The following is a 27,998-nucleotide window of genomic DNA, read 5'->3' as shown; positions in this document are numbered from 1 at the left end:
TGTAGTGACCTCCAGCTGGTTTGGGATGGAGGGAAGGAGGCAGCCCGAGCCTCTTGGGATGTTGTTTTGTGTAGAGTGATGCACTTTGATTTTTAACCGAATACTAGTGATTTATTCTTTGCATCTGTGAACCTTAATCAAGGAATTCCCTTCCTTTAACCTGCCAAGGTGAAGCTACCCTGAGTTGGTCTAGGTTTGGCCTCTGGCAGTCGGTGTGTGACATGCCAGCTGCTGAGGGGCTCTGCTGAAGGCTGCTGTGGTTTTTTTCAGAAGCACAGTATTTTGCAGCACTCTTCAGTGACAAGGGTCAGCTCCCTGCAGCCAGGTGGAAGAAAGAATGCTTGTCTTGGAAACCTTTGCAACCAAAGAAGTGACTTTATAGATAAACTCAGAAAGGTTATTGAGTGTGTGCTGTACCCTGGTGTGTAGCTGCACTTGCTGGCCGTTGCCCAGCCTGAAGGGCTGTGAATATTTGCACAAGTGTAGCTTGGGACAGCATTTGCAGTGATACCAAAACCAGAGCCTGCCCTGCTCTCGAGGCTGCAGGGGCCTCAGGTGGTGCCCAGTGCCTCTCACCAGATGGCCAGGTCAGAAACCTGTTCAATTCAGCCTTGTGAGCACACAAACCTGGGCTGTGTCTGTCTCTGTCGTGCTCTGCAGAACTCTGTGACTGTTTGTCTTAACTGGGAACCAGTACTTGCAGGGTGGGTTCCCTGTGTGCCCTGGGCCACCATCCCTACCAAAAAGCCGTGATTTGAGCTGCAGGTTTTCAGAAAAATAATAGTGAGTAACTGCAGCCTGAAAATAGCAGTTCACCATGCAGCCAAGGGCTGCTGGGGCTCAGGGCATGCTGGTGCTCGAGCCCCTCCTGTGCCTCATGCAGGCCAGTGTCCCCCTGGCCCAGGGCTCTCTGCACACAAACGTGGGCGCTGTTGACCGAGAACGTGCCTTGCCCATTAAATGCCCAGTTTAGCCTGTCTTTTCTTTCAGTGGTGGCACCTGTGCCAGTCTGCAGTGTCAGCGACCACTGCTGGGGGCCCAAGGGCCTTGGCTGTGGCCTGTGCAGCCATGGTAGCCTGCAGCTTGCCCAGGTACCCTGCTGACTACTTGCCCAGCAGCCACCTCAGCCACTGCAGGCTTCTGTGGGACCATCTTCCAGCGAGGGAATCCTCTCCTTATGTCCCCCTCTGTCTCACACCTCTTTGTTGTTGTTCCTTCTAAACTCCAAATGGAATTACTTTAAAAGCCTAAGGAGAATCAGGTGGGCACAACCCAAATGCTGATACTTGCACGGACTGCCTTTATTTTGCAGCTCTGTAGAGTTTTGCTGTGCTGGTGCCTTGAGTCCTGCTTGCAGCTCTGGACCTCGTGTCTGCAGGAGGACATAGCGGAGTTAGAGAAGGGCACCAATGGGAATTGGGATGGAGCAGCAACGTGCCAGGTGAGGCGGCTCCGTTTGGAGAGGGAAAGGCAGAGGTGAGGGAGGATCCAGCCCTGCTGCGAGCAGGAGCTGGCAGCACATGACCTCTAGAGGTCCCCTGCAGCCCAAATTTGTGACTGTTCGAAAGCTCGATGGCGATGCGCGCCGAGCTGCCGGTCACCAATTCCTCACAAACTGGACTCAGCTCGAAGGAAATGGGCTCAAAACATCCAAAAGCTACATGGAGTAGCTTTCTTACAGAGCAGGTACTAAACTCCCGGGGTTTTTTTGCCCCGGGTTGTTGCAGAAGGTTGTCAGCAGAAGGTTTTGCGGTTGGTTTGGGGTTTTTAAAGGGTAGATTTAGAGAGAACAGGTCCATAAAGAAAGCAGTCACACTCCGTTGGTGGTGGATACAAGGCGGAGGGAAGGGAGCAGAAGGCACGGACGCTGCCAGCGGTGTCTGTGGAACGAGGGGCGGAGCTGCCAGAGGCTGGTGGGGGCTTTCCCACAGCCCCGGGCTGGGACAAGGGCTGGCGACGTGACCTTCAGCTGCTTCCTGCATGGCTGCAGCTCCTGGGGAAGAGGTGTCAGCGTGGGGAGGGGGCGGCTCAGGGCGGTTATTTGTCACCAAGTGTCCCCCAGTAGAGCTGGGAAAGCCATTTCATCCACTCCCGGTTGAAAAGTTGTGCTTTGGCGTTAACCCTTGTGTGGCTGCTGCGGAGCATCCATGCTCTCGTGTCTGGAGAGCAAATCCTTCAGAGGCTCAGGGAAGCGGGGTGCTGTGGGGAGCAGCACAGTGTGTGAGGGTGAGCTGGGAGTGCAGCTACAGGCTTGGGAACAGCAGCGGTGCTCCACCAGGATGTGGCTGCTGTGCTTGGGGAGCTTCCTGGGCTTGGGGCACTGAGCAGACGCTTGGGTTTGGGAATGCATTTCTATTCAGTGCTCCTGTGGGAGATGCTGGGCTCCTGGCCTGCACTGCTCTGGGCCCCGCTGGAGCACAGACCCTGCGTTGGTATCTTGGGCAGGTCTGTCATGTGAAGCACTGGGGTGCCGTGAGGCTTGTGGGAAGGTCGCAGGAATGTGAGGAGCCAAGGGCATCAGGGAATGTTTTCCTGTGGGAAACAAGGAGCCCTGGCAGTGCTCCAGTACAGCCCTGTGTTCCAGCAATGGGAACAGCATAGAAGTCAGCCTGCTGAAGGTGATGGGGGCCATGCAGGGCAGGGCTGAAGGGGGCAGCTGCTGCACTTGCTCCAGGGGAAGAGCAAAACCAACGGGATGATGTCGAGTGCCACAGCCAGGGCCTATGCCAGGACAGCAGGACACTGCAGAGGTGGCCCACCTGGACCAGGGGCAGGCTTTGTGCCTGAGCCTTGTTGTGTTGGAGTTGCCTGGCACAAGGGAGCTGGGGTGGGTTTGTGCACAGCAGCAAGGAAATAAGATGTGTCTGTCTCTCTCTGCATCCCCCGGGGCTGGGGCATGCCCATGTTCGGGACTGGGGAGCGGGAAAGCTGCCTCGGCAGCCAGGGACGCTGAGTCCTGCCCCTGCCGGTGCTTCCCAGAGCTCACCGAGTCAGCACAGTGGCTTGGCCGGCTCCAGGCAGCACAAGGAGGCCGGGAAGGGTTTGGGGCAGTTTTGGGAGAGCCACAGTGATGCTGTTAATTGGGTGCATTTTGGAAGACAGAGCTCTCCCCTTAAGGCTGGCACAAGCCGGGGCAGTGCATGACCTGCTCCTGTCCTGTGGCTTTGGGAGTGGGAAACAGTGACCAGGATACAGTTACCTTCTCAGAGCGACACACATCTGTGGCTGCTGCACACCTGGGACAGCAACCTGTCCCAGTGGCACCCAAATCTCTCCTGAGGCCCAGCTCCCCTCCCTGCTGTTCCAGCCAGGCCCCTGCCAGCTGGCACAGGCTCCCTGCTCCCACCCTCGTGCCAACTCCTCTCCCTGTGTGCATCTGTGAGTGCCTGTGTGCTGATGCTGCGAGCAGGGAATGTGGGAATATGCCCTTAACCCTGAGGGAGAAAGAGCGTGGGGATGGGGAGAAGCAGGTGTAATTTAACTGGGAAAGATGCGTAACATGCCATGGGCTGGATGCGGAGAGCCCCAGAACTGGGGCGATCCTGCAGTGACAGGGTGCTTTGCTTAGGAGTGTGCTACTGACACCTTGAGCCTGCTCAGCAGCCTGGCTTTGGAAAACTGACCTGTGGGATGAGAAGGTCAGGGACTGGAAATACTGCAAGGACGGCAGGAAGGGCTGGAAGGGAAGGAAGACGCACACCCTCCTGAGAAATGTGGTCTTGAGGGGGATTTTTTCAGGCATAGCGGGAAGAAGCTGGAACCAAAGAGAAGGCTTGTGGTGGACTGCTGCAGTAAGATGGTACCTTGGAAGGCAGGGAGCAGGGGGCGACATGGAGCAGTGTCTCAGCCAGGTACTCAGCCTGGAAGCACAGCAGCCTGGAGTGAGGAGCACCAGAGTCGGGGCCAAAGCTGGAACTGCTGAAGAGGCAAAGAGTGCATGCTGGGTGACTCTCTTGGCTGCCCAGCACCTCTCATGTCACCTTTCATGGGGTCTGGCACAGAGCAGCTCCCTGGCAGCCTCTGGGAAAAGCCAAGCCAGGTCTTGGGTGAAAAGCACAACACCAGACTGGGAATCCAGGACAACTTTCTTTATTGCTACCAGAAGGCTTTCATCAGTACAATGGCTCTGGATACGATACCTTCCTCAGGGCTGTGGAGAGAGCTTAGAGTCGGGACAGGGTGTTCTGAGAACAGGGTGTCACATGGAGGAGACATGTTAAAGGTCAGACTCTTGGTTAGAAGTTACATGAACACGAAACTCGAGGGTCGGGGTGTTTTGTTTTGGTTCTGTGCCTGATGTTGACACTTGTTCCAAACCTCAGGCGTCTGCAGCCGCCCGGCACCTCACCCAGCAGTGCTGGGAAACGTGCAGGAGAACCAGGCTCTGCACTATTCAGTGGTTACATTTGATGCAGAGAACCAAGCCTTGGTGAGAATCCACACAGACTGCACACAGCAAGAAAAAACAAGGTTTTCAGTTCTAGTGATGAAAAACCCCGTAATTGCTTTCTGTGCTGGAGAGGCAAACTAGTATAAGAGGGAGAAGTCTCTGTGCGAGGCACAGAGCACCTTCACACTCCTGTGGGAATTACTGAAGTGTGGAGAAGTTTGCAAGCACTGGTTTGGGTTTTTTTCCTGCCTAATCTTGTGTTTAAATCCAGTTTTTCAATATTATCATGTTTAAACACCCAACTATAAATGATAGAGGTTTTCTGTTTAAAAGGGCAAAAGAAAGCTGTGGTGGAGGTGGGGCAGGACAGAATGTCACGCACGAGACTGGCCAAGAACTAAAAGAGGAGCAGGCAGAAAGGGAGCAAGGAGCGGGTGAGAATGGGATCAGAGAGGCATTAGGTGGCTGGGAAACCTGGAACAGCTCTGCAGGGCTGATCTGCGAGCTCTCGGATGTGGAGAATGGGTTACAACACACAGGAGCAGAAAAACAGTGGAACCGACAACACTAGAAAGGAACAGGTTTTTGCTACTTTTTTTGTTTGGTTTTTGGGTCTTTTTTTAGATTTTTATACTTTTTTGTGTTTTTAAGTGCTTAAATAGTGGAACTATAATTAGCCGCACAAGAAATAAAATTCAAAAAAGGGTTGGGATATTTTTTTTTTTCCTGGTTTTCTTTTGGCTCCCTTCAGTTCAGCCTGACAAGGTAAGGCCCCTTCTCGCCCCGCTGAGGCCACGGGCTGCCAGGCCCCGTGGTGGCACTCACAGCTACATGACAGACACCGGCTGCAGCGGCGGGCAAGGGGACGCGCTGCCCTCCTGCCGCGAGACGTCGGCGCCGCAAACAGAGCCCACGTTCTCCAGGGCCGCTGCCTCCGGAGCCAGGTCTTCGTTGTAGAGGCGCTTGATGCCGTCGTAGAAGTCGTCCACTTCCATCTCTTCCACCTTGCGCTTGGCGGAGCCTGGCTTGCAGCCGCTGGCGGGGGCGGGCAGGCGCGGGCAGAGCGCGGCTGTAGCTGTGACGGGCGCTTCTGGCCGGCCGTTGTCCTGGGAGAAACCCGGCCCTGGGACAGAGGAGGGCGGGCGGTGGAACGCTCCTCTGTTACAGGTCACCAGGGTCTGCTGGAGGGGACTGTAGACATATACAGAGTTGGGCAGCAGAGAAGGCTGCAGAGTGGAAAGGTGATGTGCCACCAGCTCCCGGCAGTGGATCAGCTGCGAGCTGTCCATCTGGAGTGGGAAGACAAGCACAGGGATGGCTGCTGTGGGATCACTGGCAGGGTGAGGAGAGGGCGCGGGCTCCCAGCACCCCGGCCACGCGTGCGCCTCACTTGCCAACGTGCTGCTGACCCTTACCACGGTGACTGCCCAAGATACACCCCCTGCTCCTTCCTGCACCTCGTGGGGAGAAGGAGGCAGAACTTTGAGATATTAAAGGATTTCACTGCCTGTTTTTAGCAGCTGGAGTGTCCTCCCAGAGTACCTGCAAGGTTCCCTGTATGCTGTGAATGAATGGAGGGGAGCCACTAACAAGTGGAATTTTTCCCTGGTGTGTTTTCTCCCTGGTGCAGCAAGGGCCTGTGTACATCAGGGCACACGGCTCCTCCCCGTGACGCGGCGGAGGTGGTCAAGCCTGAGACCTGGCAGCACTGTCCCTACAGCTGTCGCTCCAGGCTGAGGCCCAGCCATCCCCACACGAGCGGAACAGCAGGCAGCCATCGGCAGCAAGGAACGGCAAAGCCCCGGCGGCCTGGAGCGCCGGGCAGGATCTGGCCCCGGCCCCTCCCCACTCCGTGTGCACTGCCCTCCTCACCTGTGCCTTCTGGAGCAGCTCGATGATGAGAGCCAGCCAGTCGGGGAGCAGCTTCTCCAGCTCCAGGCTGACGATGGCCAGCGCCAGCATGGAGCCTTTGAACTGCAGCAGCTGGAAACAGGCCATGCAGTGCAGCAGCTGCTTGGTGAGCGCCGCCACGTGCTGCGAGGGGCTCGGCGTGGGCAGCAGGGCCAGGAGCTGCGGCCTGCTGGACACCGCCACGGCGTGGAACTGCGGGACACAAGCACAGGGGGCAGCTGGCAGTGCTGGCCAGGCCACGGCGCGCCTGGGGAACAGCTCACACACGCGAGGGTCCTCCGGCCTCACCCTGGAGGCAATTTCTGCCCCGTGGGGAAAAACCTGGTGTGCCGAACCCACCGAATCTTGGTGCAGTCCTTCTGGTGGGACCTGCCTAGGCACCAGGCTCTAGGGCTCTGCAAAAGGCTTTCCCACCCACCCTTCTCTCCCCAGTGCACATGTGGCAGTCAGGGGTCCTAGACAAACTCCTCAGGAAAATTCCACAGAGAAGCTCAGGACATCTCCCTTGACGTCCTCTCATATGCGCGCATGTGGCTCTTGGCCGTGCAGGTCTGCAGCAAGCATGGATCCACACTCACAGCCCACCCTTGGGGCTTTCTCCCTAGCTGCACTCCTTGTTTCCCTGCTGCCTGGTGTTTAGCTTTGAGGAAAACCATTGGCAGTGAAGAGTTAGGAGCACAGCTTCCAGGAGCTGTGAATCTATGGCTGAACACACCCCAGACCAGGCCAAAGGGTCAGACAGCAGGCTCACGTTTTGCATATTGCACTTCAAGAGTAACAAGTCTCCTCTGGAATTCTCTGGCAAAGCATTTTCTTTCAGAAACTACAGGTACAGAGGAATTCCAAACAGATTCCAAGGTCTTTGTTCCCCTACAGGTAGAGTTTTTGTCTAGATGCTTCTTGACATGTTATTCGCACTGGCAGACACCAGAAAGAACATCAATAGCCCTTTACTTACAATATGAAGGAAATCCAGTGGCGTTGCCATGTGAAGATCCCAATTCAGTTTATCCAGGATGATCTTCTCCATTCTGCGAATTTCAGCTGGAGAACAACCACAAAAGCTATCCCGAGCCAACACTTTCAGTACTGGAATCCTCTGCAAAAGCCAAGGCAAAAAAAGAAAGGAGAGAACCAGTCATTAGAGAAATCACATCAAATGCTTTGTTCCTGTCCTGGCAAGTGGCAGCCACCAGGAGCAAGCAATGGTAGGGCTGGGATGGAAGATAGTCCAAGAGTGCCACAGTAAGAAGAACAGAGTTACCTCATCTTCCTCAATGGTCTTTGCAGCGAGGAAGAAGCAGCTGATTGCAATACAGTTCAGGTACTTGGGACGGGCCTGTGGGACAGGACAGCACAGAGGGCTCTGTGTCAGTTTGATGCAGCAGTGACACCCTGATTATTCTGCTGGGGCATCCCAAGCCCCAGGGTTTCCTTCTGGATGTGCAGGCTGACCTCTGACTACACCCTGGCAGTGGCAAGCTGTGCCAAGCACAAATCCCTGCTCCATGACGTCAGGCAAGGCAGGGATTTGCCAGCCCTGTGATCTGAGTGGGCAGCACTGGACAGGAAAGAGCTCGTGTTTAGGCACTGCAGCGTAACTGGCCAAGAGAAAACCCTGAGGGGAGCTCGTCCCCTCACAGAAAAGCCACTTCACCTGCTGTAGCAGAGCTCTGCTCCGAGTGCAGACACGGAATGGGAAGGGAAATGGGAATTGGAAAACACTGTCTTTGCCTGGGGAAGTGTAACTCGGAAAAACTTTTTTAAAAACCCTTGTGAAATTACCACTTGTAATTTCACACTACAGTTCCCAAAACTGTGGCCCAGGGATTAGTGAGGGAGAGCTGGTTTCTTCCACAAACAAGGAGATGATTTTTAGGCAAGGTAAGAGGAATTTGGAGGGGAAAGGGGGATTTTTTGTGAGCTTTGTGCATGTGACCACCTTGACAAAGGGGCTTCACTCCCACTGGCAGTGAAACAACCACTGGCCATGGCCACATCCTCCGGAGTGGCTGGGGCTGGAAAGGCAGAGGCTATTCCTAAACCCTGGCACAGCTGCAGAGCTAAGCAGCTCCTGACAGCTGAGCTCTCCTGCCTGTGGTCAGAGATGCTGAAGGCAAAGGGAAGTGAAAATCCTGCACTCACACCCTGTACGTGTGCACGCAGGTGTCCAAGGGAATGAAGTCCCTTAGGGCAGGACTGGGCCCTGCTGAGGGTGCTGTGCAGTGAAATAGCACCAGTAACAGCCTGGCTCTGGGTAACAGCCAGTCCCTGCAATCCCCAAGGCTGTTCCTGGGGTAGGGACTGGTGGTGTGCATAATAAAATCCCACCGAGAAGGCCCTGGTGGAAAACCAGGAGTTCAGCTGCATCAGAGGAAGGAGCTTTGTGGGAGAGGAAAAGTGGGCAGGGAGCAGAAAGCCCCAGAGCTCACCCAGGCAAAGCCCCTTTCCCCCTTCCTGTTCACTGCCCTAAGCAGTGGGCTCTGGACTCGCAGTCCCACGCTTTCAGTACAGACTCCTTGGCTGCTCCAACTTGCTGGAAGAAAACCTGCACTTCAATGCATTGGCTCTTTGCCACTTCAGCATTTCAGTAAATCAGCTACTTTGGATTCCTAAAAATAATAACTTCCATGGCTTGCATGAAGACACGATCAATATTTATTAATATTTAAGGGGTGAGTTAATGAGTGATGTCACCTGTGTCCTACCAAAGTCTCTCACACGGGAAAGCAAGGGCACAGGCTTGGAATGCATCCTCCAGCTGCCATTTCCTAAGGGATACTGCTTGCCCAGCAGGGTGGTGGTGTGGGGTGAGACACGTGCGTGGATTGCTGAGCACGGAATGTAACTGAGCAAATGTGGTAAGAGAGCCTGCCAAAGCCAGACTTCACAGCTCCAGGCCAGGGGTTCCAGGTTGGAGCACACTGTGTTTGGTCACCTGGCAGGTGCAAAGCACAGCCCAGCTACGGGGGCCAGAGGGGCAGCAGGGCCCACGTGCAGGGAGCCCAAATGTTTTTCCCCCTTTTTAAGCAGTTTCTATGGAGGAGCAGCCTGAAACCCAAAGGGGCTCATCCATTCCATTTGGGTTCAGCACAGCAGGATGGCACAGCTGCCACATGGACAGCCTGCACCTGGTGTTTGCTTCCTTTTCTCCTTCCCAGCTCTCAGACATCAGTCTGAGATGGAGTCCATCAGGCTGTAAAGCAGCTTGGTAGGGAACTACTCCCCCAAAAGCCATTGTCTGTATTTTAATTTTCTTCCCACATTTTTTTTCCCTCCACCACCCCCCTTGCTAGGTTCAAGCCTCTCCTCAGTTTTTTTTCCAGCTGGTTTCCTGCTAGCAGGTGCCCCAGCATTTTGGGGTGGTACAAAGGGGAGGAATGCAGCCACGGAGGTGAGCAGGGCCTGTCCCTGGTGCTGCTGCTCGAGGGCTGGCCTGGGGCTGCTGGGCACTGCCTTTGCCTTCCCAAGTCAGCTCAGGCTCTCCGAGTGCCCAAACCCTGCCAGCTGTGGCTCGAGCACAGCAGGTGCTGCCCACCCACCTGTGAGCAGGGCAGGGGAGGGGTCGGGGGAAGGAAGCGCTTCTGTCCGGCCTCACCGCTCACAGCAATCTGTTCCCGGCTGTGGGGCTGCAAATATTTACCTTTACTGCTGCTAAAAACCTGTCCAAGAGGCTGATGGCCAGGGCGAGCGTTTCTGGGTAAAGGTGGAACTGGTACTTGAGCTTGGCCAGCCACTGGATGACCTCATCCCTCTGCCTTGGAGAAATGGCTACATCCTGGGGGAGAAAAAGGATCAAAGGTGTTACCTCTGCACAAGTGACTCATCACGGAAACAAAGCCTCCTTTGGAAAGGGGAAGCCTGGAGCCAGCCCAGTCACCACTCTGTTCATGCAGTTACTTATCCCATCCCAAAAACCTGCCCTGGAAAAGACAACTTTCCTTGCAGCAATCTCAAACCTCACTCCAGTGTCACTGTCCTCTTTTCTGGGGAAAAGAGGATGGATGACTTGTAGTTTGTTAAGCACTGGCAGCCTCAGCTCCAGAGTAGTTCCCAGAAATCCATTACTTATTCAGTTATTATTTTTTAATCTCCTCAGTACCATGTGGGTGCACAGCAATTCCCAGCTGGAACAAAACCCCCCTTGCCAACAGCAGAGTGGAGGGACTCTGTTGGGGTTTTGTGGGGAGAGGTTTATTTTTTTCCTCAAATTATGGGGATTTTTTTTTACTTCAGTACCTGTTACAATAAAGAAAATTGCAAACAGCTGACACAAGGCTCTCAGTGGCTCAGTTACCTGGGAATGGGGAGGCAGCAGCTAGAGCTTCACCTGCAGTTTGGGTTTGGTGTTTGGCCCGTGTCTCCCCCATCAATCTGTTTGGACAGCAGCTAAATTTCAACCACAGGCACAGCTCAGACACAGACACAAAATCCTTCCCTGTTACCCAGTCCACAAATATCTCCAGCTTTCCTAGAGCCTTTCACATCACCCAAGGAACTGTCTGGTCTCACTCCAATGGGCATTTTTGGGGCTTCCAGTTGTGTCTGGAAGCATGAAAAGCTGGGCTGTAACTGCCCCCAGTAACGCCATGAGGGCAAACCAGCAGGAATTTAGGAACAAACCACCCCAATACTGATACCAAATAAATACTTTAGGCTACATCTCCCACTGCAACACCTACGTGTACCTTCCACGACAGTGCTCATGTTCTGCCCCGAGCCCCCGCAGTGCCCCGGTGTCACCAGCACTGTCTGCTGCTCCACATGGGCCCCTGCTCTCAGCTGCTGCTCAGCTACAGCCTGCCTCTTGAATAACAAGTACCTGCTATTTTCTCCAGGGAACACTGGTTCTTTCTAAAATCACCGATGCAGTTCCATGGTGAAATGTGAGTCCCCCTGGGGGCAGGAGGGCCCAGGAGCATAATGAGCACACCACACTCCAGGAGAGGTTACTGAATGCTCTGCTCAAGGTGTTCCCGAGAGTGGGAAGGGACCTGGGCTGTACCTGGGGGGAAGAAAGGGGAATGCTTGAGGAGGGGGTGGAAATGGCACCTGTGGTGCTCCTTCTGGGGAGGAGGGCTCTGCCTCAGCAGCCTGGGGGGATTTCAACACCACCACCCCCCCAGTCCTTCCATCCCCGGCAAATCCCGTTCCTGCTTGATCCCACCAAAACAGGCAACAGCTTCCACAGCTCCCACAGCTCCCAGTGGCCTCTGTCCTGGCTGGGCGCTGTCTCCCTGTGCCTGCCAAGGCAAAAGATGAGGTCTTCTCCTAAAAACAGCATGTCTGGGAAGAGTTAAGACACTCTCTCTGTGCTGCCTCTCCTCCCCAGCCCTCCCAAAGCCCACCCTTCGTGGGCAGCCAGAAGGCACCGTTTCAGACTCAGGGAGCAGCAGCTGCACACGCAGTGCCTGCAGGGCCTGCCCTTGCCCTGGGAAGGGAAAAGCGTCTGACGCAAACCCACAGCGTAGCTGGGATGTGAAGTTAAACCAAGCCCAGCCCCACAGTGCCTGCGGGAGGAAGGAGCAACTGCAAGCACCCTCAGCTCGGTGCATGGCCAGCACAAGGCTGGCTCCAAAATTAAACTGGCTCTTTAAGAACTATCTGGGGAAGCAAAGGAAAGGAGGGGAGTCTCCAGCTCTTTCTGGAACCCTACAAAAAGGGTGTCTACTCCAGACCCTATCTGCAGATAAAGGAGCAGGAGGATGGCAGAATCCCCTCACAGGTGAGTTTAAGCACCAGGAAAGGTTGTTACAGCCTGGTTCAGGACAGGCAGCAGGAGTGAGAACCGGTCCCCCCGCCCCCCAAAAACCCTGCTGCTGCTCCACGCAGGGCGAGGAGCTTCCCACACGAACACCAGGCTCTATCCCTCTCTCTCTGAGAGGTGTCCCTGTGACACCCTCAGAACACAAATAACAAAATGCAGCACAGGAAAATTAATTAAGCAGCGAGGTCACTGATCCTTAGTTAATTGAAACTAAAAGCAAAATTGAGACCTCTGGGGGCTGAAAGTGAGAAAGTCCCTTTGGGTGGAAAGCGAAGGTTCCTCCTTGGGGCAGAGGTACTTTCCATGTGTCATCCCTGCTCCAGGCAGGAGAACCAGGGACCAAGATGTAGGTGCTCCTGGAGGGCAAGCACAGAGCAGATCATCTCTAGGGATGCTGATCTCTCTCATACCTTGAGACTTATGGAATATGTAGGCTAAAATAAATATTATCCGTGAACTCAAACATGACTCTGTTTTACTGCTGCCTAATCGAGAGAAAACACCTCAGCTTGTAATGTTTTCCTCAATGTCTCCTGTCCTGGACAGGTGTTCTGTTCTTTCCCCACGTCTGTTGCTGCCTGGTCCCTGTGGGCTCCTGGCAGTGAGCAGGTGACCTTTATTAGGACTGGAAATAAGCTGAGCTCTCCAGATTCCTCAAGAGGTACAGAGAAGGAGTGCGGAGACAGAGTGAGCCACAGCAGGAAAGAAAGAAGTTACGACACAAGTGACACTCTCTTTCTATAAAAAATAAATTCAAAAATCTTCACTGACGCCCCTCTCAGCCACAAAGTTACTGGGTAACAGGCAAAAATCAACCTTTGACCAGTCTTTACAGCTCCATTTCTCAAGCCTTAATCCCAAGAACACTCCTGAATGTCACCTGCATCTCATATAACCTGGGGGGGGGGGGGGGACAGCAAGGGGAACCAGAAGGGAAAAAAATCCAAATCCATTCAGAAGCAGGAGGAGGTTCTAAACTCAACCCACTGTTTTACCAGGCTGAAAAGCCTTTGTGAGATCTGGCTTTGGTATGTTGCACATACCCAGAACACTGGCCTGCATTTAAAGGAGGGAGTAGGACTTTTTAGACAAGAAGTACAAACAAAACAGAAGAATCAGGTACATGAAATCACCAGGAACCAAGTTCCCAACAGATTCTGTACCCCATGCTAAAAATGGAAAGTCTTCCTGCTTCTTTAACTGTGGATTTCTTTCTTCCTGTCAAGGACCTCAACTGTCACATATTTAGAAACTGAGTTTGTTCCGGTTTTAAACACCAGAACCAAAAATGTCTCTTAAAGAGTCAAAACAGAAAGTTCACTCCCCAAAAATACCTCCCTAGTGTCTCCAATCAGATCACTGGATGTCTGCAGACGCACTCAACGTTTTGTCACTGGCAAAGCAGGTGAGTCCCTTAAACCTCCGTTCAGCTGATCCACCCTTGGAGCAGGGAATGGAAAGTTCCACACGCTTGGGGGTGCCAGATCTGATCCACAGAAGGATGCAGATTTCCCGATTGCCACGGGAAATAAACAACACTGTCGTGCAAGGGAGGTTTTAGGCTGCTGCAGCTGCTTTCAGAGGAAGGCAGTGGATAATATTAGGGAATCTGACCGTCTCCCAGATATTACAGAAAACAGGACAATTCACATTGCACATCCGTGCCTGCACCATCGCCCAAGTGAAGGCTGGGGGAACAGGGGACAGTTGGACAAGTTGGGTGTCCTGAGCCACAGGAACAGAAGGAAATGTGTGCTTACAGACAGGAGTGTTCTCAGCTGCTCCGTGGACTCCCAATCTGGGTTTCCCCCGCGCAGGCAGCTGTGTTTACGCTCTCCTCTCCCTCTGACCTTCCTACCTCTCACACTCACACACGCAGCTTCCACTCCCAGTTAGCCATCCCTTACTGCTCGATCCCTCACTGCACTGATAACGTCAGTGTCTGAGCTGGCATGTAGGAAAACAGAATGAAAAAGGTTACACCAAGACAAAGAGTTTTGGGGATGGAAATCCCAGGTGCAAGGGCAAGCACAGAGGAGGGATTGCTGGGAAGTCTGCCTGAGGCAGGTGGTGGTTTCTGAGCCACCAGAACCAACTTCACCAAGGCAGAAAGGCAAATGCCTCATCCCTGTGAAATCTTCACCCATGAATCTGGTTTGGTTACACTCGAGTCCCTACCCTATCTTGTTCTCTGTAATCTTATCTCCCTGCATTATAATCACCCCAGGAGTACAGCCAGCAGGGGATGACAGGCTGCTTTACCATAAGCCAGAGTCTTAGGCTGTTTGTGCCTCAAGACAGCCACAGCTACAACACACTCCACACCTCTGACAACCAGATCACTTGTTTGGAAACCGAAACATGGATTAACAAAACTAATACTGAGGCCCTTAAAATGTATTTGCTCCTGCCCAACAGCAGCAGCTTCTTGTTTGCCAGACAGAGAAAACAAAGACGACAGGGATTAGCTCTGACAGCAGCTGACTTACCTGTGTGAACGTTTCATGTGGTGTAACAACAGCAAGCCTGGATCCGGGCCCTCAGTGTGACTATTTCAGCCCAACCCAGCAACAAAGGGCTAGAAATTCTGTGACAACGTCCTCACATGCCACATTTTGTTTCAGAGCTTTGTGGAGTGCACAGGTGTTTGCGAGCGCTCAGGTGGGACAGTGCCTCCTCCCAAAGGAGCACAAACTCACTCTGGGCTGGGTGAGGCCGTGAGCAGCTGGGTCCAACCTCCCTGCGGCACAAGAGGGGGCCTGGACTATGGAGCCCCTGTGGGCTCTTCCACCCTGAATTTTCCTCCAGTCCTGTGAGAACATTCCTCACTGGAACAGGCCAGTGCCTGGCTCTGCTTCCCTTGACACGAGCTTGCACCCTGCTCTATAAATAGACCTGCTGGACTCAGTGGGGTTCTTCCTGGAGCAGGCATCAGATCAATGCTGCCATTAGTGAATTACTCCAAGAAAATGAAGCTGCTTTTAAGAACTGTTGCAGAGTTGGTGCCCAGCAGAAAGAGGCGCTAATAATCCACAGTTTGTAAAATGAATTTAATCAGGACAATGTATGTGTGTGCTGTCGCAAGCCCAGCAGAGACCTAACCCCGTGTGCTGTGCAGTGTGTTCTGCACCCCTGGGGCAGGTGTGTCCCTCAAATAAAGAGGGAATTGCTTCCTTCAGAGGCTGATTCCCCAGGTGTCAGGAAATGGAACTGCTCCTGAACACCTCCAGTTGCCCCCACACCAACCCCCCCAGGCAGTCTCCTGCCTCTGCTGGGACGGATGATGTGAAGGACAGACATTACCTGATTGGGCTGAATTTTCGGCACATGTGCTTTCCACATTTGAGCTTCCCTAGAGATTGCCATCTCCAGAAGGAGAGACAACCTCTGGCTCTCCAGGGCTCCTGAAAACTTCATGGTAACCCTTGGATCCACCTGCCACCCAGCTGGATACAGCTACCTGCAAAACCAAAGATAGCTGGGTGAAACACTGGGCTGTGCCTGTGCAGGCAAAAGGCGGCGCAGAGGGGAATAAAGCTGCAGGCAATGGAACTGTTCTCCCGGCCCTGGCACAGCCTCACCTGGCAGTAACAGCCTGTCAAAAAACTTGTCCCTTACACATGGGAAACAAGGCACAGACAAGGCTTTTGTCCTTTATTTCTTTAAAGACAACAGATTGCACCACCTGCTCTCAAATGGAGAGGATGATCTGATGGAAAAGCTTATTTAGGTAGTAGTTCTGAGACTGTCTACCAGGACTATGGCTACAGGATTTTTGACAGTGTTAACTCACTTAGGCAAAACAGGGAAATGGTAAATGAAGGGTAAATCCATGGGAAAGTTATTGAAACTCCCGATTCTTTGCATGAGGCCTTGTGCAATTCCCCCAAGGTGGATACTGGCCAAACACTAACCAGGCATTTTCATGTGAATACAACAGTCCAGGCTGTATTTACAGGAAATAAGCAAGGTGCTGACTCTGAGAAAATAAACAGAATCCACAGGGAAAACAATCCGTTATTATAAATAACAACAAAAGCAGCTCTGAGCAAATGAAGATTCAAGGTGCTTTCCCAGAGCTAAAGGAAACCTTAAAGATCAAGACTGACAGAGAACAAATATTATTCTTTATTCACACACCCTGCACCGGGTATAAACCACACTCCAGTCCCACTTAAGAGTCCAGAAGGTTTTAAGTGGCAAATAAACCTCAGGGCCCTCTGTCCTGAACAGGACCCCCTTCTACATTAGATTTTAATATAACAAATCCTGCTCCGTGAACAGGGGACAGCCTCTACTGGCTTGGCATATCCCTACATGAGATGTCCAGGTGTCACTGAATAGACAGAACACCTGAGAACCAGGAGACCTGAAAAGGACTCCTAAAGCTCTGTGGCGTGTCTCTTCTCACCAGCCCCTAAACGGCCACTGTGGGCTGAAAAATCCCTATTAAAAATTCCTCTCTTGCCCAGAGGGAAACTCTGCCTAGGGAAGTGAAACTCAGGAACCTCCAACCACAGCTTATTTACGCGCATTTACTCGATCTTGCATTTGTATTTTAAACCTGGGGCTGATCCTGAGGACACTCCCTGTAAATGGGGCTGAAGGGGAAACAGGGACACAGAGTCACAGCCTCCCCTCCAGCTCCTTCCCTCGGGGGCTTCATTAGCACCTCGTGAGCCTCCCATCAGAGCCACAGTTTTCCCTGTGGCCAGTTCCCAAAGGCTGTGTCCTTCACCATCTCATGGCAAAGCTGTGCCAGGCACTGCACCAGGTGGAATGTGGCAAGGGGGGAGCAGACCCACGGCAGAGGCCGAGGCTAGGAGCAGTGCTGAGAGCCGGGGGAACGGGAGCAGCTCGCTCCACACTCGTCAGGAAAAAAGCAGGAGCTTTATTTAGCCCGGCCATGTCTCCTCATATGAAATATTGATGCTCCTTCCTTGGTTTTGCAGGAAGGAGAGAGTAATTAGCCAACCCCCAAATCACTGGAGACAACCCAGGGAAAAATTTCAGGCCGTTTTCTTCTGTTGTGACTGACAAACATTCCCACCATGTTTACAACACAAATGGGTTTCACAGGCCTCTGGAACCAGACAAGAGCTTTTAGTTACCCTGATCCCCTCTGAGGTTGTCCCTGTGCTGCCTGGGCTGGTCAGTGTCCCCGGCAGAGAGCTTGGGTGTCCCTGGAGCCGCGACACACCCAGGGCCTTGCAAGGGGCGTCTTTAGTGAGCGTTGCTGCCAACTGCTCTCTGGCTGCCAAGGGCAAAAGAGAGGGGAAAATAACCTTTCCTTTGTGAACTAGGGACCTAATTCAATTGAGGGCTGAGGCACAATAACCTTTATAAGGGAAAAAAGAAGAGGAATGACGCGCTTGAAAGTTTCCCTTGGAGCAAGAGCAGTGCGCAGTTTTCCAGCAGAGAGCACAGGCGGGAGCCTGGCCAAGCACCCCGGGGCTGAATCCAGTTTGCATCTCCATTTACACAGCTCTCCATCAGATAAATGCTGCCATTGGAAAAAACCGCCAGCAGGACAATGTGCAGGCTTCCCAAAACACAAGGGAGCACAGGCAGAGCAGGTTCTGAGAGGAGGAGGAACAGCAGGGCTGGCACAGCTTCCCAAAATCGAGCACAGGGAGGTCCATGGACTCCTCTCTGCCCAGCTCAGGACCTGAGCAGCCCAGGAAAGTGGCAGCAGCACAGCAGAACCCTTCGGCGTGGCAGCACCCAGACAACGGCAGGGCCAGCAGGAGGCCTGAGCCTGTCCCCACACCAAACGTTTCCTCCAGCCAAAAACTTCCCGTGCTTTTCTGCGACTGAGCCCGACTCACCCACAGCTGGAGGAACTGCCCAAGCCGGGACAGTCACCATGAACTAACTCACCCCAGCTTTCTGCTTCTTTCCCTGATTCAGAATTAACCTTTAGCTCCAGGGTGCTGGCTTTTTGGGTTTGGGGTTTTTTTCCCTTGTGGTTACTTTGGGAGTTTTTCAACCAGTGTTCAAACAGTTCCTAAAGTTCCTAATCTTCACTGGAAGGTCACCTGGCTGTGCTGAAACCTCTTAAAGAACAGTTGGGGAGTTAATAAAGGAGAAGTGAGCCCGGTCAAGGGACTGGCTTTGACGCCTCCTATGAGGAGCTGCAAGTTGGATCTTGCTCTGAAATTAGAGAGTCAAAACCTTGGTGTGAGGTTTTCACTTGTGAGAGGCATCAAAAATCACCTCCTTAATCATGGTAAACACCCCGAGCTGGTCCATAAAATACAGATCTCTCATCTGCTAAAGATCTTTCTTTGGTCCAAGTTTATAGCTACCTTGACTCAAAGAAGTGCTTTTCAGTTTCCCTGGAGAGATTTTAGGCTGCCACGTGCTGCCGGCTACAGTTTCCAAAAGCAGTTTCTGCAGGAACAGGGGCAGACGACTCCCTGACCAAATCACACTTCATGGTTTGGGGGGTGCATTCGCGTGGGATGCAAAATAGAAGAGCTTTTTTTATTTTTAGGCTTTGCAGTGACTATAACAAGTGCCTCCTGCACCCAAAAGATGCTGCTCCAGGAACATACTATCCACTAGAAGGACAAGCTTCTAACACAGCTCCTGATTTTCCTGCCCCCAGTTGCAATTTAACCATCCTCATACAACTGAACTACCAACAGGATCACTGAAATAATTCAGGGCAGTAACAAAAACCCCTTTGGTTCTGATGGTGGCTTGTTTTCTGTATGCTATGGGGGGGTTGTTTGTTTGTTTGTTTGCTTTTCTAACACAGCTCATTTTGTAAACAATTAACAATATTTCTAGGGCTAGAGACAGCCCAAACCCCATTATCTTTGTTTTGCACATCAATCCAGGTGGGAGTTCTGAACAAGGGGAGTAATTCCAGTAGAGCTGAAGCACCACACCAAATTCTGCAGACCTCATATTTTCAGGGAGCAGCAGCCAAATCTGCTTCAGCTTTAGCAAGTAGTAGTAAAATCTCACAGATGACCTGCACACAGATTTTTCTGGGCAGTTGGGGGGAAGGGGAAGCAGAAGGAAGAGAGGAGGAGACTGAATTCCTCGGAGCTCCAGCCAGCCATCTGTGATTTCAAAGGATCCAAGCCTACTGCTAGCAGAAATGTCTAACTGCAAGTTGTGATTAGAAATTTCAAAGCTGTGGCCGGGGGCTGGGATGGATGTTAATTTTAGTACCTGGGGCTTTCTCTCAGCTTAACTCTTTCCTCCTGCCCCGGCAGTGAGGCAGTCTGGAACTCTGTGCTGGCCAGAGGGAAATGCCAAAGCACAGCCCAATGTGACAGCAATAAATGAGCAGATGACCAGTGTGGGTTCAAATCAACTGCTTTGGGACGTACAAAATAAACGGCCAATGGAAACAGCTCGACAGTGTTGTGGGACAATAAAGATTTTTCAGGCTAAATGGCTGGGAAAAGTACATTTGGGAATATAATTTCAAACGTCAACACCTAAGTAAGCAAGTCTGTTTGAAGGAACAAACTGCCTTCTGGTCAAATACCAAGTCCAGTAAGAATTCTCCCCAGGAGCAGCACTAAGTTCGTGACTAAGGGCCTGCAGGTGATCTCACACCTTTAACCAGCAGCTCCTTTGAGCCGTGCCTTAGCCCAAATTCGGAAAGAGGCAATTTTCTGGAGGCTGGGAGAGGAAGAGGGCCCTTGCCACTTGTCTGTGTGACTCAGCCCGAGCTGCCTCCCACAACCTGGTACAAAGGCAAGGCTGTGAGGTATTTTGGCAACATCGGTCAGGCGGGCTCATGTACATCACACGCTCGCCACTTCTTTTCCTCCAACCAGATTTTTCCTGGGAGTGCAAATAAAGCTGACCTCATTTTAGTGCCGGTTTTCCAAACAGATGAATTTTTCCAAACATTTTAAAGGAACCTGCCAGCTAAAACCACGGGTCGAACAGGGAATGCAGAGCAGTGTTTTGATGGGAGGGAGGGGAGGGTTTTTTACGTCTTGTTTTGAAACAGAAATCCCAGGGTCCATTTAGCAGCTAGGAAGGAGGAGCCCTCTGGAAAAGGGCTAAGAGATCTCTGCTCCCCTTCATTCCCCCAGCCTTGTGACTGACATCAGGGGTTTGCTGTTTACAGGAAACTTAAAATTGTATTTTCCAAAGTAGGAACTTTTAAAAAACAAGGTAGAAGATGAACTCCTGACTGAACTTTCAGACAATGTCACCATTCTTCCCTCCTGATGAGATGGGTGTGCTTCCAAACCCACGCCTGCCCCACTCCCTGTGCTAGTGGTTCTGGTAGGAAGGGCCAGAGGAGGAGGAGAGGAGGAGGTGGAGGTTTGCATTTCCTTTTTGTCTGGCAGCTGCCAAGATGAGTCCATTAAAGCAGCCTTTGCCCAGAAAGGTCTTTGGTCAGTAAGGGCTTAAATATCCGTGCCATAGCTTTCAAGTGGTGCAAACAGGCTGCTTTAATCACAGCTCTTTTCCCTGCTGCAACAGACCAAGCAAACTGAGGATAAAAGGGAAACTCAGGATTCAGCCCTAGGAGAACAGCTCCAGCTGCAGAACGCATGTGTTGATACAAAAACGGAGATGAAACTCAATATATTTTCATGAGTTCTGCTCCGAGATGTTGGTTTATTTGAACCTAACAATGAATGGAAGATGTAAATTCCTCACAAGGTTTATACAAATCAGCCACTGGACAGATTTCAGTAGGAATGGGCCCTGCTATTGTTTGGCAGCAGAGTTTGTCCCAAGGCTCAGAAACAGGTCAGGAATGTGATCCTTTATTGTGTGAACTGGGGTGTCACATCAAGGACAGTCAGCCCTCGCCTGGGACAATCACAAGGGTCACATGCCAAAAAGATGGTGCCATCTTCTTGTTCAGAACTGAAGCACCAGACAGAAGAAAGCAAAGAGAAATGAGTGCTGAAATGACCCCCATTATTTTTATGCTTTTTCCCATGTAAACAACAGATAAATCTGAAACAGCAATGGCTGAGCCTTGTACAAATTCCCTGCGCACCACTGGCAAAGGAATGAGCAGCTCCCACAGGCAACTGATCAAGGTTTGCATGGCGGCCTCTGGGTTCTGCTCAGGGACTCTCTGGATCTTTTGGGGACAAGGTTCAGGACTACTGGGGAACACCTGTGAACCTCTGAGAACTTGAGGGTGCTGCTGCTGCTGAGCCACTAAATGGAGAGGGGGGGTCTGAGGGAACCCCAGCAGCTTCCAAGGAGCTGCCCTTAGTTAGGGAGAGCCAAGCACCCACTCAGCAGCACCTGGGCTAAGTCTATATAAGAGGCAGCTCGAGGCAGCGGTGGCCCCTTTTGCCAGAGCTGCTGTGAAGGGGGACTCTGGCAGCCCTGCTCCAGGATAACCAGCCTCAGGCATGGTGGTGCCTCCCAGGGAGTGCCCAGGGCCTTGGTCCTGCAGAAGGTTTGGTTGTCTTGGAAGAGCCGTGGTGCCAAGTGAAGGAGTTTTAGGAGGAAGTGAGCAGGCTGCACCGCATCAGAGTTTCATGGGAGATGGACAGGATTTTCTCTGGGGCTTGGCAGCTTGCAGGGCCTCAGCCCCATCTGCAACAGACAAGCAGGCAGTGGCCACCTCCACCATCAAGGTAAGAGAAGTGTCTGGGGAGAAAGGGAAGGGTGAAAGCAGGTGATTGCTGGCACTGAAAGGAAACCTTCTGCTCCACCTCAAGGTTTTTAACTGCAAAACAGGTTCAAAGCGTGTGGGGTAAGATGACAGGAAGGCCTTAAAAAAAAACCAAAACAATAAATGCTGCTTAAGTGGGGTCACTTTCAGCATTTGCATGTAAGCATGGTCACATCTATGAGGTCCCATTCTGGAGAAATCCCCCACACCCTTTCTGGTAGGGAAAGCACACTGGGGTGCTTCCCTGAGGTGTGTGTCTGCTTATGAACGGTGTGGGGAGGTAACATGGAGAGGTGTGTGCAGGTGAAAGAATACATCGTTGGATCACAGAGGTGTGGTGGGATGGCTCCCATGACCTGGGAGTGCTGCAGAGGAGGGGTACAGGCTCTATTGCCAGGAGGAGATGCTGGTACCTTGGTCCCTCTGGTGACTCCCGACAGCTGTGATGTGTGCAGGCAGAGCACAAGGAACCCAGGAGCACCCTGGATAGAGGGATTCCACTGGACCCACAGCCTCTTACAAGGAGGGGCTTGTTGGGACTTGAGAGGGTCAGAGGCTGCCTTGGCTGCAGTGACCGTGGGATAGTGGAGGCAGCTGGGGATGAGGTCAGATGAAAGCCAAAGCCCAGCTGAATTGTGTCTGTGAAGCCTTTTTCAGGGAGAAAATGGGAGAGACTACAGGGGCTCAAGTATTTGGGTAGCAAGAGGAAGGCCAAGGAAAGTCTGGGCAGGCTCCTGGCTGGAAGTAGGGTGTGGATAAGCAGCCAGTGACGTGGAATGCAAAGAGGCTGAATGATTGTGTCCAGAGGGTGGCAATCAGTGACCTCTCTTTACTGTGAGGGTGACAGAGCTTTGGCTGGGTTGCTCAGAGAGGTTGTGGAGTTTCCATCCTTGGAGACACAGAAAGAGTGTTTGGACATGGTGCAGAACAACTGGTTTTAGGTGGCTCTGCTCGAGCTGGGGCCTCAGACAAGTTGACCTTCAGAGGTACTTTGCAGCCTCGAGCACTTGGGGATCTCAAGCGCTAAAGGCTCAAAGCAGCCCACAGCAGCTTGCCTGTTCTTCAGGCAGCAGGAAGGCTTTAAAATTAAAAAAAGAAAAAAAAAAGGGGCAAACCAAACCTGGCATTATGTAATGTCTCACTGGTAGTCTCCTCAAAGCAACACATGCAGGCCATGATTCACTTCTCCCATCACCAATGTAACTTGGTATAAATCAACAGTAACTTGAAGGAACTCACTCCAAGGAAAACCAACCTCACAAAGTAGGAGGGAGAGCAGTAATTTCATAAAATACGGCCAGAAGCTTTCAAGCCCATAAAAACAAACTCTCTAGAGGCAATTCCAACAGGCATTTGGAATTTGGAATTTAAAGCATCATGCAGCACCTTTTGAGTAATATAATCCCCTGAAACCAAATAAATACAATGCCTCTGTGGGCAAAAACACAGAGACAGGATTCAGCAGTACCTCGTCTTGTCTGTCGGCAGCAGTCAGTCATTAGCAGCAATGAACAGTGATAAAACCAAACAGGTTTATACCCTGTTCAACACCCACATCCAAAAAACGTCTGATTACGACGGCTTGATTCCTCTTGACAACAACAAAAGAGAATTTTGTCTGAAAGCCTAAGTGCTCACCGAGGCCAATATTTTGCTTTGTAGATTCTGATTGGCTTCAGGATAAATTAGTGATTACAGCTAATATCAGAATACAGTGTGAGGCAGTAAAAAGAGATAATTATGAGGAAATGAGGAATTATCTGCTGTTGAAACAATAGCTCAATTATGAGGTACAACACAGTAGCTGCAGAGCAGCATTCTTGTGCTCTGAGGGTACTGCCTCCTCTTTCTCATCAACCAAGGAGAACCCACAGTTATAAAGCTTAATTATCCTCCAGGAGCTCAGGCTTGCTGACTAATTAGCCTCTTGTTGAGACAATGCAGGAAAGGATATAATTCCAATTGTCCACTAAAATAGCATGGATCAGGCACAGTCCTGGCTCTTCCCTGCGTCTTCATCTCTCCTGTTCTACCATAGCCTTAATATATCTAGAGTTGTGCACCACCTAAAACCAGTCCTGAGCCTAAAATAAACTAAACCCAGACATGGGAGCTCAGGGGGAGGGGGGGGTACAGATGAAGGGGAAGGAAGCAGAGTGTCTGAGGCAGGCTGTACAGCAGCTGGGAGTGCTCCTGCTGCTGCTCCCACAGCAGAGTTGTGTGAATCCCGCTTTGCTCCTGTCACTGCATGCACGGACACACTCGCAGGGCTCCCACAAACAGAGACTAAGCTGAGCTTGATGGTTCGGCTGCATGGCTGCAGTTCGGAGCACGTCAACACCGAGATTTACAGTCAGAGTTATTTAAAAGTGTAAAAGTTGAAGTTTTTAGGAGCCGAGTTCCTGTCTAACAGATCACTGTAGTCAAGTCGCCCCAGCCAAGAAACAGGATCTCACTGTGTGCAGTGAAGAACCACCACAAAGGTCCAAAAGCCTCTGGCAGATGGGTTCATCCAGCAGCTCCCATCATCCTGGTAAAGATGTTTGGTGTCTGGGCTGCTGAGCAATATGGAATATCTGCAGCAACGTGTTATTTATGAGTGAGCTTTTAGAGGAGTTTATGGCACAGCAAGTGCAAATACCCACTGTGGTTAATAAATGAGTGTTGATAACACTTGCAGTCAGCAAACACACGGGAAGGGAAAATGTCAGACCACATCTGTTTTGTACAGAGACTGGAGACACCTGAGATTTCCTTCCATCTCAATGATTTCACTGTGCTTTTTTGGCTTTTGAGAATAGTTTCTTTGAGAATGCAGCACAATAATAGCTATTTTCAATGTAGCAGAATCTCCCTTAAACTCCACCTCCCTGGCTTTCCTGCTGCTTCAGTGGAGCGTGCTGCTGAAAAGGTCTTTGGTCAGGAGCTCCTCGGGCCCTGCAGTGTCATGGAAAAAAGGCAAATACAGGCAGGTTCCCGGGCAAGTTAGGTCTGGGCACACATTCTACGTATTGCAGGGGAGGAACTCGGATCCCACAGCCATGTTAACACTCCATCTGGAGATACAGGTCTTCTTCACTCACAGTCTGGTCCACACTCAGGCAATCGAGTCCTAAGGGTTATCATCTGGCACTCAGAAGATGATGTCTACTTTTCCTGAGGCCACGTGTCCTGCCTGACCATTTTAAAATCCCACAGTGTGGCATAAACTGCAGATGTTTCTATCTATCCTTTCCATCACCCAGTTCAAATGGATTGTTTACGCTGGCGTGATGCTGAACTTTATTTCCTAAATATAAGAAGTGCCTCGTAAAAACACAGTGATTAGACCTGTGCATATAAATGTTCCCCAAAAGCCAGTTCAGCATGAGGTCAAGACTAATTACTGCTTTAACCATTGCATGGCTGCAGGTGTGCACGGGAAAGCGTCTTCCAGCAGGCCCTGAGGGAAGGCACCATCCAGCACAGGGATGCTGCTGGAGGTCTCATTTCGGTCCCTGCACGAGGGATGCTAAGAGGCAGGTGAGCACAGAAAGGCTGAGAATGGAAAATGAAAGGGGCTGTAATTACAGAGGAGATACTCAAAGCTTTACAAAGCTGTAAACACTTGGTCCACCAAAAAAGCTTCTCCCAGGGCAGAGAGGAGCAAAGACAGCAGCACTGAACAGTGTGATGCTTGGACTGACCCCTGATGAAACTGATAAATGTAGGTACATGTTACTGGAGCCACCTGAAAACAGGAAAACAACTCATTCACTCACAAATATTGACTGCACCAAAGAGTTACTGTAGGATGGAAGACAGACAGGTCTGGAAGGAGGGAAACAGCTCCCAAGAGCCAGCCAGAGCAGCTCCTGCGGGCTGTCAGCAGCACGGGCTGCAGCCCTGTGACACCCCAAACATGGAGCAGCGGGAAAGCCTGGCCCCAGCTGGCATCCAGCAAGGAGGACCTTGTGTGGATGGGATCTGGACAGAGCAGGGCTCTCGCCAGAGCCACTATCAGCATTTCTAAGTAGGGTCCCAGACCAAATAAAGCACAGGGCTTGGGAATACAGAACAGACACAGTAAAAGCAGCAGCTAGGATCAGTCTGGCCACATCAAACTGTGCTAACTTCTACACAGGGCTGAAGGATAATTAAAACTCCGTGTGTGTGTGTGTGTGTTTATCTATATACACACACCCCCCACCATGTGAAAGTTCAGTTCCTGCTGGGGAGAAGCCAAAAAATCAGCTTCCCACATCCCACGCCGAGGTCTGTGTAGGCACTGATGAGAACAAGCCCTCCTCCTGCCCTACAAGCCAGCCAAACTACTTGAAAACCAAATCTGAATGGTTTGCAGGGATCCAAAATCCATCCCTCAAGACAAGGAAACCCACGATTGGGTTTTTGAGAGACACCCTCCCTCGCCTTGCCTGACCTGGGCTCCAGGTGCACCTGCAGTGGGGCAGAGGTGGGGGGCACAGCTGCCACCTCTGCGGTGAAAGGGGAGAGGCTGCCCTTTCCCAAGCGTGTCATGCACCACTTGCATCTTGCTCAGCTGAAACATGTTATTAAAAAAAAAAATCTCACCCTTCTGTCTTTAAAAGGGGCTGTGCCATGTACATGCTGTTGCAGCACACCACAGAAAGACATGTCTAGGAGCAGACAAAGGCTGATGCTGAATTAATTTTTACGTTCAGGCTTGAATCGGCCTGCTGTCTAAGATCCTTATTTTAACAGTGGTAAAATGAGGGATTCTTCCTTTTTCCCTCCTTCACAGGGTCAAAAAGGGGAGGATAGGAAAGCAGGTTTTTCTGTGTTCAATGGACAAGTTTTCAGGAGAACTTTTATTGTCCTTCTGCTTTCTACCATAGGCACAAAAACCCATGGCAATCTCACTCCCTCCGGTTCACCCCTCTGGAAACGGATTTAGAGCACACAAAGCTGCTCTTCCTTCAAGGAAACTTCTCCCATCGCAGACGGGAGAGCTAAGAGGAAAGCAGGGAGAGAGCGCAGCCCATCTCTGCAAATGAAGTACACGGAGACAGGAGAACAAAACCCAAAACCAGGAGGCCTACAGGGAAGCTGGAGAGACACTCTTCCTCAGGTACTGTAGTCATAGGACAAGGAGTAATGGGTACAAATTGAAAGAGGGGAAATTCAGGTTCGGTATTCTGAAGAAACTCTTTACCATGAGGGTGGTGAGACACTAGAGCAGGTTGCCCAAGGGACGCTGTGAATGTCCCAACCTTGAAAGTGTTCCAAGCCGGGCTTGGAAGAACCCGGTCACCTGGAGGTGTCCTGCCCGTGGCATAGGGGCTGCGACTACGTCATCTTCAAGGTGCATTCCAGCACCTGAACGTTCTCTGACTGTAAATGCCGCGCGTCGCGCTGTGACCGGAGTCACACCCGGGGCACAGATGCGCTGCTGAGCCCCTGCACGGGGCCCAGGGGACGGGAGAGGGACCCGCACGGGCACACAAAGCACCGCTGGCAGGATGCTTTGCGCGCGTTTACTTTGCGCCTGTACAACCACGGCGTTTGTAACTACGGCGTTGCCCAGCGCACCCCCCACACCCCCCGATCCCCCCCCGTCCCCTCCCGGCTCTCACCTCCCCTGCGCGGCGGCGGGGTGCCCGGCGGGGCCCGGCCATCAGCACCCCATGGCGGGGCGGCGGCGCCGGGGCTCCTCCGCGGCGCTTCAGCACCGTGCGGGGCCCATGCCCGGGGCGGCGGCGGCGGCGGCCGGCGGGCTCCTCATGTCGCCATGACGGGAGCGGGAAGGGTGAGGGGGAATCTGCGGGGGCGGGAGGGGCGGGGGGGGGGGGAGGGGGGTTAGGCGGGCCGCCGCCGCGCGGGAGGGAGGGAGGGGGGGTTAAATTAAAATAAAATAAAATAAAAATGAAAAGGGAGGGGAGGGGAGCGAGAGGCAGCCCGCAGCCAGCCGCTTCCCGGGGGGTTCGGGGAGGGGAAGGGAAGGGGGAGGGAGAAAGAAGCGCCGGCGAGGCGCGCGAGCGCCCCTCAGCGCGGAACCGCCTCGCCTCAGCGCCGCCGGCAGCGGACAAAGCGCCGCGTCAGGGATGCGCGAGGCCGGCGGCGGCTGGAGGCGGCTCTCCCTTCCCCGTTTTCCCCCTCCCGGTTCACCCCTCCCGCTTCTCTCCCCCCGGCCCGCTGGCTGTGAGGAGGAGCCGGGAGGGGCGGGGGGGCGTGGGGGAGAGCGGGGACTCTTTTCCCTGGCGGAAGCATCGCGCGGCAGGATCTGCGGCGCGTGCGCGGCTCCGTGAGGGAGCCGGGAGCGGGGGGGGGGGGGGGGCTCCGGGCAG

At 52.4% G+C, this 27,998-nt stretch overlaps 1 protein-coding gene across 1 annotated transcript; it reads right to left on the bottom strand.

Moving 5' to 3' along the window:
• Positions 1 to 4,073: 4,073 nt before the first annotated feature.
• Positions 4,074 to 27,834, bottom strand: CCNI (cyclin I). Its single transcript, XM_053975643.1, has 7 exons — positions 27,288 to 27,834; positions 15,372 to 15,528; positions 9,945 to 10,079; positions 7,566 to 7,640; positions 7,260 to 7,400; positions 6,263 to 6,493; positions 4,074 to 5,679 (listed from the first exon to the last, which is right to left on the bottom strand). Exons 2-7 carry the CDS (start codon positions 15,483 to 15,485, stop codon positions 5,218 to 5,220), a joined length of 1,158 nt encoding a protein of 385 aa, XP_053831618.1. The 5' UTR covers positions 15,486 to 15,528; positions 27,288 to 27,834; the 3' UTR covers positions 4,074 to 5,217.
• Between the last annotated feature and the right edge of the window lie 164 nt (positions 27,835 to 27,998).

Source organism: Vidua macroura, chromosome 4, assembly GCF_024509145.1.
Source record: "Vidua macroura isolate BioBank_ID:100142 chromosome 4, ASM2450914v1, whole genome shotgun sequence".
NCBI classification, from domain to species: Eukaryota; Metazoa; Chordata; class Aves; order Passeriformes; family Viduidae; genus Vidua; species Vidua macroura.
Note: the sequence above shows the minus strand (reverse complement) of the source record. Positions and strands in the feature narration are given on the sequence as shown.

Bases quoted from the DNA above. Each gene is read 5' to 3' on its own strand.
- CCNI (XM_053975643.1), bottom strand. From the start codon at position 15,485: ATGAAGTTTTCAGGAGCCCTGGAGAGCCAGAGGTTGTCTCTCCTTCTG. The intron at 7,641-9,944 runs GTAAATATTTGC...CCTGTCCCACAG, and splicing joins GGTTTTTAGCAGCAGTAAAG to GCCCGTCCCAAGTACCTGAA. The intron at 6,494-7,259 runs GTAAGTAAAGGG...TGTGTCCCGCAG, and splicing joins CACTGGATTTCCTTCATATT to TTCCACGCCGTGGCGGTGTC.